This window comes from Taudactylus pleione, unplaced genomic scaffold, assembly GCF_031769625.1.
Source record: "Taudactylus pleione unplaced genomic scaffold, aTauple2 ptg000121l, whole genome shotgun sequence".
NCBI lineage: Eukaryota > Metazoa > Chordata > Amphibia > Anura > Myobatrachidae > Taudactylus > Taudactylus pleione.
Window position 1 is genome coordinate 1,765,131 of NW_028284523.1, and position 12,127 is coordinate 1,777,257.

Sequence of the window (12,127 nt, forward strand, 5' to 3'; positions counted from 1 at the left end):
ATAGAGAAAGTGTAATATGCATTTCGCACAATAGGCACTATGTATTTTTCATGTGCATGCACAGAATGGACATCCAGGAAAAAAAAAACAGTCCAATTCTATATCAGCCCCTAGAGTCTGTAACATGCTTAAGTCTGTCACTGAGCGATAATCAGCCTCATTACTTGATCAGCACTGCTACCTGGTGGAAAACTGGTGAAAGTACTGCCAGTGACAATTCACAGGACTACTGTTTATGAGACATGAAATAGATTACAGAAGTGTAGATACAAATCTGAGTGCCCTGTCACAAAGCAGCTGGTAAGAGGTTGTCAGCCTCTAATTAGTAATACTGTATAAATATCTGAATACCAGCACTTACTAAAAATATATATTATAATTACTTATTGAGAAACGGATGCATAAAAAAAAATAACAATTCACATTTATTACATAAAATAAAAATACCTGACAATAGCATAAAAAGAGCTCAATACATATATTGTCAGCTGCTAGATAGACTCCTGAGTTAGTATATCCAGGCTCACAGGGCCGTAGCTAGAGTAGTGCGGCCGGTGCCATCGCAGAGGGCACCACAAGTCAGAGGTGTGCATCGATTTTAGATCTATCATGTATGTTAATTTACTATGAATGGAATATATAACAATGTTTTTTGATATTTGTTGAATTATATTGAATATTTGTGTTTTAACTAGGGATGTGCAAGCTCGGATAGGTTCGAGTTTGCAGGTTGAGTTCGGATTTTTCCCTCCAAAAAAACGGAACTCAGAAAGAGGCAAAACGTCATCTTACATGGACGAACATCATCATTCCTGGACAAAAGTCCAGGAATGATGATGTTCGTCCATGTAAGATGACGTTTTGCCTCTTTCTGAGTTCCGTTTTTTTTGAGGGAAAAATCCGAACTCAACGTGCAAACTCGAAACTATCCTAGCCTGCACATCCCTAGTTTTAACGGTTTATAGAAGTTTATCATCATATGTATATAATGTATAATATATCTTTCTCTTTTTTTTAAAGTTTTCTTTCTTATACTAATTGTGATATCATAAGATTTCTATTCAGTGTGTTGATTTGTATTTGTATCTTTGACATTTTTCTGACTCTTTTTTTTTTTTGTCTGATGAAATCATGTGTAGCATGCCAAAACACGTCAGACTTCAATAGACTTGGTTTTGCTTCATGCCTGGACTTTTAGTTGTATCTACTTATTTCTCTGCACTGTTTGAATATCAAGTGGCTGCTAAGGAGCACAGCGATACATATCACCACTGCTTATTATACGTCTGCACAGATCTTTCTGCATAATTTAAATATCAAATCGCCATGGGGTATTACCATTTATGAATTGTCCAAATATTAGATGACTATCGATGATTACTACACAGTATTATATCTGTCTTTCGCTCCTTAACTGTTTGGAAACTAATCAGTGAAGATCACAGGCTTTTATACAACCTGGATACCACTCCTAATACCAAGCTGTGATCCCAGAGATTGGAATTACATCTCTAAGGTCTTCCCTAGTTTGGACTGGTAAATGACTCTTAAATAACTTTGTTTCAAGTGTGTTTTACAAGTTTATTGCAGATACTTTGGTTTAATGTATATATGTTGCATGGTATGATGGGCATGTACATTTTGGAATCAGTATGAATCACCGCCGGATCTAAGCCCGGCGGATGAAATACCGACGCCGAAAGGCCGGCAGCTGAAGATCCCGACTGAGGTAAGTAACACCCCTAACCTTCCCCAACCTTCCCTTAGGGTTGCCTAACCCTGACCTCCTCCCTAGTGCCTAACCCTAACCTCTCCCCAGGGATGCCTAAACCTAACCCCCCCTCCCCACACCCTAAACCTAACCCTCCCCGGGAGTGCCTGATACCTAACCCCCCCCCCAGGGAGTCCCTAATCCTAACCCCCCCCCCTTCCCCGCGGCTAAGTGCTCCCGACGCCCAGTTTACCTATGATCGGTATGCCGGGCGTCGGAATTTTGGTGTGGGACTGATGATAGGTGTCGGTATTTAGACGCCTATCAGTAGTCCCATGCCGGGATTTCACAGTCGGGAAGCCGGTGGTTGGCATTTCAACCGCCGGCTTCCTAACTACATCCCGTACATTTTATGTTGTATTATAGAAAGATATTAGTAATACATATGAATTAATATGATTTAATTATCTGACTCACTATTAGTGTAATATTCAATGTTATTGAATTTCAGGTCAACATTAGTGCTTGTTTGTTTTTTTGTAACTACGTCTGAATGGGTGTAAGAAATTCTGCATGTAGGCAGAGTAAAGGCGCGTCGTAGGCATGGAGGCAGAATTGTGGGCTAGTCAGAGTTGTGTGTACACAAAGATCCAACTGATTTCAGATGGTTCTCTTGCCCCAAGGTGAGGGCTTGGGCAGCTGTGTGCTGGTAGTGATGACGGCTACTTTCACAAGCGAATGGTTTGGTGCGGTGCTGCTGCAGATGTGCGGCCAACTGTGAATGCAGACAGGGATCCACATTTGTGTGACCGAACTGCGTACTGGATTAGTCCCATTGTGCATATATAATTGCAGTGAAGAAGACTAGTTCCAAAAGATCAGTTATTATCATAAACATTTTATTATTCCCACACTGGACATTTACTGACAGATGTGTAACCATATTTGAATTTGGTACAGTGATATTGCTGTAGATCTTCTGTATGAACAGTTTTTTTAGTATTGAAATAATTGTGAGATTTTAGTTTTTTTTATTGAAATAAAAACCACTTAGTATATATGCGAGCAACCATAGTATTTTTTTCAAATGAATTTAATTAGAAAAATATCAGTGGTTATCGCTAAGTGCTGCATTGTTTTTGTTACTGACAAGAAGCCTCCCCAGTTTAATCTGGATACACACTGGCGCGATGTCGGGCTGATTTGCCGTTTCGTAATGTCAAATCGCCTACATCACTCAGTGAGTACGCTCAATATGCGGGTACCCGCGGTCACTAGCAAAGTCGGCAGGTTTGATGTTAATGATGGGCGGAACTAGTGATCGTTCCGTCGTTCATTAATCGCTGTAGTGTGTACTGGCAATCATGCTATGTCCAGAGACATTCTGGACATCGGCACAATTGTCAGTCATCTCAGTGTGTACACAACTTAAAACTCCACTGAAGTAACAATTACAACATTTTCTCTAGGTAAGTTTTTCCTCATCATTCAGGAGTGTATGAACAGAGACTCCACCAACACCCAAAACATCTCCAGAGACACAGTTTATTTATGTCTGGTCTCCCGACCCTCTTGTTTTCTTCTTATTAATTTTTTTTAAGACAGGAGCTGAGCAGAATATACTTACCCCTAAGTACACATTCCCAATATGTGCTTCCCAGACTGCTAATGAGAGACCCGCAGAACAATTGAAGAAAATGTGTCTATGGTTTCCACCAATTCTGCCTTACATGACCATTGTTCATCTGATGCCTGCTCCAAAGGCATGGTTATAGTTGTGGACAGCGGTGCATGGTCCCAGTGCAGTGAGCTTGGTAAAGGGGAAAAAGAAGGGAAGAGTAGTGTACATACAAAGAACAAATAGCACACTGTTTGTTTGGACAATAAAAGTATATTAAGTTATTAACACAATAATAAGAAAAAGAATTGAACAGCTCCATAGACAACAGGTAAAAAACAATAACGTGTTCTGAGAAAAATAAAACCTACTGTTAATTGCAAGTAGTTCAGAGTAAGAGAGCTGGATTTAAAGTCTCACATCACAGTACAGCCCTCCTGAACCCAGTCTGGAAGAGAACAAGAATATCATATTTAATGCTCTAATCTCCCAGGGATCCCTGTTTTCATTTAGCTAAATATGTAGTGAAGAAGGCACTACATGGTAAAGTAATAAAATGCCAGTTGTAACAAGTTCTCTTCAACGGGTATGTTTACTAAAGTGAGAGTTTTTAGAAGTGGACATGTTGCCCAGAGCAACCAATCAGATTATGCTTAACATTTAACTAGCACTTTCTAGAAGATAATAGCTAGAATCTGATTGGTTGCCATGGGTAACATCTCCACTTCTAAAAACTCTCACTTTAGTAAAAACTGTATACCCCCAAGAGAGTTGCAGCAAAATAAATTATCTTATATCTCATGATACCTAATTTTACATTTAATGGGAAGTTTTAAAGTTCATGTTTATTTTTTTCACTTTTCAGTCGACTGTATAGTTTAGTTTTCAGAATTCTATAAATTGTGTGCCTTTCAATTAATGGATTTATGACACTGTATTTGTGACAGCAGAATCACCATAGTAAATGTAGTAATATACCAGCTTGATTCAATTATACATGTATTAATTTTAAATGCAAAGCTCAAAAACAGCTTGTAGCTGTACAGGAGAGTGATAACAATGTTTATAACAAATACTCTTTAAAGGCATTGTCTATTTAACAATAAATATATAAATAAATAAATAAATAAATATATAAATAATGCAACTGGGATGCATCAGTGAGAACCACGTTCCGGATTTCTTCTTGGAGTCTGGTGGTGGAGCATACATGCTTTTGGAAGGTACAGATGCAAAAGGATATCTGTAGTAACAACTTAGGAAAGTCAAAATCTGTACCACTAGTTTTAAACTGATGCTGCGCTGGCCCTTGTACCATACAGTAATCACATTTCTCAAAATTGAAGAGACATTTTAAACGTATTGTATACAAAATACATTTTGATGAGAGAAATTACATTTAAAGGTGATAAAAAATACTTCACTGCTACTGACCAATATATATTTATATAACATTAGTAAAAAGACCAATTAGAAGTTCCTGACTTACTCCTCTTCAGAACATATCCTAATGAAGGTAACACCAATTAACCAACTGATTATTTTGAATACATTTTAATTATGTGACCCTAGTCCAACAGGTTTGATCACGAAAGCCCAGAAACACACAGGAGATGTCACAAGAATGGTGCCAGTGAATCAAAGAAAGTCTTTCATACATTGTGGGGACAGTGAGCCTGCTGTGACCTCAATAGTCTCCATCATGGATCTAGATGTTGAGGAACATATCACAAGGTGCACAGAGGACGGTGATGCAACATTGCAAGCTTGAGTCTTGACCAAAGATAAGTCTACCCGTTGTTTGACATCCATTTGTTCCAAATGACAACATCGTGGGTAATTAGTAAAACACTCAAAATCATCCACACAGCTCTGGCATGTGCCATGATTCTCCATAAAGGGGCTTGCAAGTTTTGTTGAACTCCTAATATCCCTGTGTATACACCGGTCTCTCTTTACAGGGGTCTTGCAGATTCCGCATACCACCGAGCACACAGTCTGAAACACAGACAAGTCTCTGGTTACAACATTAAGGAAGTTAGGTTTCAGCAGCAGATACACCATGGGGTTGTAAAGAGTAGATGATTTGGCAAACACAGCTGCAAGGGCAAATGCCAATGGTGGCACACGTCTAGCATCCCCAAATGCTGCCCACATAGCAACAACAGCATATGGCGTCCATGCCAAGAGAAATCCAGTACATACTGCGACACTGAGCTGAGAATAGACAAAGGGATATTACTACAAAATATTGCACAGAAAAGTATTAACTGGCAGGTACTAGTGTTAGATATTTCTAAAATGTCAGTGCTATAAAACCTGCGGTCCTGATTCTGAGTTGAGCGATACTTTCCTACTGCACGTGTGTGCAAATCCAGGGGCCTTTTAAGACAGGGGTCTGCACACGGGCCTCCCTTCTCTCTCTAGCGGTTCTCTGGCGTGTACAGTAGAGTAGATTCTGGCTTAGTGTCAGAATCTACTGCGAATGCGCGGGTCTCTGGGAAAATTGCGCCCGCGCCATTTTCCCAGGGACAGCAGTAATGCACATGCACGAGTCACTGGGAAAATGGCCACCACCGTTTTCCCAGTTATTTTTGCTGCTCTGCAGCGCCAGCCCAATGCTGCAGAGCAGCACTCTGGAAAAAGTGGACAGGTAAGTATAAAGACCAGTGGCGGCTCCAGTGGTGGGGCTGCAGCATAGTCCAAAATTCAAATAGGGGAGCCACATTAACTGCCTTTTCAAATGCTGCCAAATATCACCGGCCAGGACTCACTGGCAGTTCATGTACAGTAGCTCCCCTATTTGAATCATGACTGTGCTGCAGCCCCATCCCTGGAACCTCTACTGATAAAGACTATATGGGTACAGGGTGTGCAGTGTGGGCCCCCCTGGACCCAGGGACCCATGTGCACCACACACCCTGCATCCATTATAGATACGCCACTGTGAAAATCCATAAAAACTTGTACAGTGCATACGTACTGTATGTGCATTCATGGGTCATGACTGGGAAGTGGGTATTCAGATTCATGGAGATGGTCCATGTTGTGGGCATGTTGCTGAACTGGTTGCGTACACGGGACCCAATTCCAAGATTTACGTAATGCCGATATTTACAGAGATTGAGCGATTGTTGGCCATTGCGCATGCACGAAAGCCGCACTGCACAAAAGCAACTATTGTTTTACTCGCCCAGAGGATTTACTCGCAAGTTGAGTGACATGTAGTCAGTGTTTGGGGGAGGTAACGGGGGTTGATGTTACCAACGTTTACACTGTTGTACGTCAGCTGACGGATATGAGAAGGCAGCAGTGGGAAGGCATTACCAGATTTTAGCAATTGCAATCCGTGCGATATCTGAGCTGCGATTACATTAGCGTAAATCTCAGAATCAGGCCCACAGAGGTGGTCACACTCAGACGGAAATCTGCACCTGCAAGTTTCCATATTGTGACTGATGTTGGCATTTAAAGAAGCACCAAGTGATATTACAGCGCCTGAAGGCGCTCATAGTGGTCATCTCAGTCCTTGCACATTCAGAAAGTTCTTATACTAACATTAGCGTATAATCACAGACTATAGACACTAAAGCGTGTGACTTAGAATCACACCCTGAGTAACAAGTTCCATGTAAACCTGTACACTTTTTACACTAGCCTGTGTATTTTACATCAGCCTGTGTATTGCAATGATAAATCATTTGCAAATATAATCATACATTATAATTATACAACTTTATAATTATACAACTTTTCACATTTTACACAAATACTTTACCCAGGTAGATATTACCTTTACTACTTATCAGAATATGGGTATAATAATCCATAAATCTGCGTGTGTGATTGATGTTAATGTTTCATTGATGTGTAATGTCACACAATGGTAAGAAAGGGTGTAGGCAGTGGTTCCCAAACTGTGTGCCGCGGCACCCTGGGGTGCCTCGGGAAACTTGCAGGGGTGCCTCAGCTTGGTCATCAAATCAAATTATTTATGGTCAATGTAATGTAAAAATGTGGATAAACAGAAGCACAAACCTGTCCCCCACCACATCACTGAACCTAAGGATGACAGATCAGCACAATTTACTTATTATTTATTTATTTTTTAAATTTTTCATTAACAAACTTTTGGCCTAGGGGTGCCTTGAAAACAATGCTGATACTCTAGGGTGCCCTTATTCAAAAAAGTTTGGGAACCACTGGTGTAGGGCAATGGACAGTTCCTGCAGAATAAAACAAGCCGCAGACGGATTGGCAGATAGATTTCTAGGCTGCAGGTAATCCTGTAAACCATTATTGTCTGTAACCCATAGCCAGGGTTAGGACACCATGATTGTAGTGAGCTATGCTATCCATATTTATTTTTTTATGTCCAATGATTCCAGCTGGCAGAATGTCATATTGAAGGTGCGGTGGGCAGAGAAGTTTTATGAGTGAAGATTTGTGAGTGTGAAGGCTATATGATGTATGTTGAGAGATCAGCCATTTCAGACCAGGCACATGAAACATACAGGATACATAGGGGTCTATTTACTAAGCAGTGATAAGAGACAGAGTGAAAAGTGATAAGGAAGTGATAAGGTGCCAGCCAATCAGCTCCCAACTGTAATTTTTCAAACACAGCCTGTGAGATGGCAGCTGGGAGCTGATTGGCTGGTACCTTATCACTTACTTATCACTTTTCACTCTGTCTCTTATCACTGCTTAGTAAATAGACCCCACAGTGTCATGAATACATGCTGCATTATAACCGCAGTTTGTTCTAAGTAACATTCATTAAGTCATGGCATGTGTCCATACACTGACAGACATTTTTTGTTTTGCATGCAAAATATGCATTTTGTTTCAAAAGTATTAAAAAAACCCTCACTAATAGATCAGGTAAAACTTTCAAACTCATGTACAAAACAAATGCTGGAACACACATTCAAAACATAATATATGCGTGACCAATTAGGACATACCCCCCCAATCATCCTGATTTTGGAGGTATAGTCCCGTTTTTCTGGGTCTGTCCCGCCATCCCACCCACGGGCACAGTGTCCCCTGGGGAGAAAAGTGGAGAGTACATGGATGCTGCACAGACACAGTGCAGAAAGATGCTGAGCCAGTGTGTTGAGAAATGGCGGTGTGCCATCTGGCCAAGCCCCCAACAATACATAAAACATATTTGGCGAACGTACAATGTCCTGATCCCATCCTCCTAAATGTTAGGAGGCATAATTAATAAAGTGGCAATCAGCTTTTGAGATGCAGTGATACAGCTTGTACAGTACAGGTATATCTGCATCAGTGTGTCTACTGTAGTCTACCCAGTGGCGTAACTTCATCCCAGGTGCCCGGAGGCAAGATAAATGTTGGTGCCCCCCCCAAACTAAAATGTACCACCCCCCAGCACCTATGCCAGCCCCAGCTGCTGCCGCCCCCCTTATGCAGTTCATTTTATATAATGCCCCCAGTAGTGGTCCGCCTATGTAGTGCTCCCCAGTAATGGTCCCCCTATGCAGTACATCCAGTAGTGAGCCCCCGGTAGTTGCCCCCAGTAGTGAGGCCCCTTGTAGTTGCCCCCAGTAGTGAGCCCCCGGTAGTTGCCCCCAGTAGTGAGGCCCCTTGTAGTTGCCTCCAGTAGTGAGTCCCCTGTAGTTACCCCCAGTAGAGGCCTCTGTAGTTACCCCCAGTAGTGAAGCCCCTGTAGTTGCCCCCAGTAGTGAGGCCCCTGTAGTTGCCCCAGTAGTAGGCCCCTGTAGTTGCCCCCAGTAGTGAGCCCCTGTAGTTGCCCCCAGTAGTGAGGCCCCTGTAGTTGCCCCCAGTAGTGAGGCCCCTGTAGTTGCCCCCAGTAGTAGGCCCCTGTAGTTGCCCCAGTAGTGAGGCCCTGTAGTTGCCCCCAGTAGTGAGCCCCTGTAGTTGCCCCCAGTAGTGATGGCCCCCACCGCGCGCACACACAAAAAAAACAAAAAACACTTACCTTTATCCCCGCTCCAGTGCTGCTGCCGTCCATCCCTGGTGTCTGCTCCTCGGCACTATGGGAGTGACGTCATTATGTCACTCCCATAGTGCACTGCGGGACCCGGAAGACGGAGCTCACTCCTGAGCTCCGTCCCCGGCGTCCGCTCCTCGGCACTATGGGAGTGACGTTATGACGTCACTCCCATAGTACACTGCGGGACCCGGAAGACGGAGGGAGCTCCGTCCTCCGGCTACCGCCAGGAGTATAGGAGCCAGGCGCCCGCTGGTAACACTCTCAGCGTGCGCCCGGCAAATGGAGGGTGCAGGGGTGCAACCGCACCCCTTGCACCCTCCGTAGTTACGCCAATGGAGGTGGAGCGGCGCTCCTTCTCCATGCAGCTCCCGGGGACAATGGAGCCAGGTGCCCCCTTCGAGGCTGACGCCCGGGGGCAAATGACTCCATTGTCTCCGGTAGTTCTGCCACTGAGTCTGCCTGCTATAGCCACTTCCCATCTTTCTAGGTGCAAGTGGGCGTAAGTGTCAGGTTGAAAAACAAATCAGCACATACAGCACATGGAGACCTTTGTTTGAGCATGTGCAGAGCGATTTTACATATCTTACGACTCACAAACTGGCATAGATCCACAACTCTGCAATTAGCCCCTGTGTTTTTTATTTGCTTGATGTTTTTAATTGTAATGGAAGAAAAAAATTATACAACACGCATTCAGACAATATAAATACAATAATAGTTCCTTAAATTAAGTTAAATTAGTCTGACTGAGAAAGACATACAAAGGAAAAAGGTTTATTTGTTCTAATTTGCTTTGCTGACATGCTGTAAATGTAAGGAGCAGTGGACAGCAGGCCTAACGGTTGTAGAAAGCCATTTCCAGTTCAGATCCTTCACGTGACGTCTCATTAAGTGACACAAAGGAATCAGTTTTCTGTCTCTTCAAAATGTGATAGGCAGAAACAGAAGACAATGTATGCTGTGCCTCCTGCCAAATTACAAATGAGCTGTATAATTAATTGGGCAAATGGTGAGTATGTATTTGAAGTACTTACTGTAGCATTCAGTAAATCAACATGGTTATTAGAAGCAACCATTCATAGCTTTAACCTGTAGTTGAACTGTGGTCTAAAATACAAAAAATGACTTCAAAATGAATCACGAGATTGGTAAAATATCAGCAGTGTTTTAGGGGTTTACTTTAAATTCAATGTGTCGGGTTATAAAACCCAACACTTATGTTCGTGTTTCTGCCTGATATTTAAATGGGCAGTGCTTTTACTAGCAAGACACAGCTAGTAAAAGCATTGCCCTTTTAAATATTGGGCAGAAACACAACCAGTTGGTTTTACAACCCAACATTTTGTAAATAAACCCCTTAATGTCAAGTGTACTAGGGTGTTTATGTACATGTAAATGTTTTCACCTGCATCAATGCACCTAGATGCTTGCCAGTGAGTGTCCCCCATAATAGTACAGTACCATCCACACCTCCCTTGAATTTCATTTACATATGTTGTTCTGCAAAACAAATTCTCATTTTTGTGTGTGGGTTTCATTAAAAGTGCATCTTGTGTGGGTTTCATTAAAAGTGCAGCTAGAAACTTTCCAACCACTTAGCCTCTTTCTTGTTGCAAAGTAACAAATATTTGTATCTTCCCGGGTGCCTCCATCTTTATATTCAGTAAAAAAAAAATAAAAAAAAAAAATATATATATATATATATATATATATACACATACACACGCACACACACACTCATATATACACAGACACACATATACATTACTGCTTACTTCTCCTGGTTTCAGAGGCAGCAGCAGCAGCAGAAGTTGGACCAGCGCAATTCGTGGGTCTTTGAAGAAGGGGCGGAGCCAAATCCACGGGATGCGGCAGGCGGCTCCGTTAAGAGACAAAAAAATTGTTCATCAGGGGGATGTGGCCGGGACAGTGTGTGAGACCCCCTATGTGTGGGAGCCCCGGGATGACCGCCACTGTCACCCTGCCTATAATTAGGCCCTGATTACAGCCAACATACAAATGTGTGAGAACAGAAATGGTTGTGGAGTGTAAAAAATGCAGCAGTTGTATTCAGCCCCTATAGCTTACAAGTACCCAAACTCTGAAAATTCCCTCAATTCACACTTTCTACTAGGAGTGACAAAAACACTGGGGAAGGTGTCAAGGAGAGATATGTATTCCCATATTCCTAGCTTCTGTCTGGTAGACAGTTAATTAGCAACCTAGGTTGCCAGACTACCTGTGAAAGGCTGATAGAGGGTGTGTCAGTTTCTTTAATCTGTCACTCACTGCCTGGGGAGCAGGTTGAGGCCTGCAGAGAGAGACCATTGATTGTGATTGTAAGTGCTGTGCTAATTGCTGTTTTGGTGAGTTGGACACTAAGGGCCTGATCCAGACCTGGACGCTATTTGCGGACGCTCGTTCTTAAAAAGGGGCCGGATATTTAAATTGAGCGCTCACTCTTTGCGGTGTGTTGACGCCTCTATGTCTGAGCGAACGTCCGAAAAATGCACTCGCTATTTTGTAAAGACGCCCCTTTGCCGTTCGCATCATACGTCATCTCCGTTATTTATTAGATTAATTGGGAACATCGAAAGGCATCTGAACTGCTCGCAGTGCTTGTGGTAGGATTTACTTCCCGCTATCACTGCGAGCAGTTCAGGCTAAAAGACGACCAAGTGACGTGGTCGATGACGCTCCTTTTTTTAATTATGCACTCCCATTAAATGCCGTTTTGACCGTTTGGCACGCCTGCATTCGGATCTCCACTCCCCCGTTTTCAAGCACCTTCCCCTGTTACCACCCACAAATGGTA

At 42.6% G+C, this 12,127-nt stretch overlaps 1 protein-coding gene across 1 annotated transcript in view; it reads right to left on the reverse strand.

The window, feature by feature from the left end:
* Nucleotides 1-4,762: 4,762 nt before the first annotated feature.
* Nucleotides 4,763-12,127, reverse strand: part of LOC148524118 (opsin-5-like) — a 90,760-nt gene continuing 83,395 nt past the window's right edge. The window contains exon 7 of the mRNA XM_088472209.1: nucleotides 4,763-5,546. Coding sequence (XP_088328335.1) covers nucleotides 4,968-5,546 — 579 coding nt within the window. The 3' untranslated portion in view covers nucleotides 4,763-4,967. The remainder of the gene's footprint in view (nucleotides 5,547-12,127) is intronic.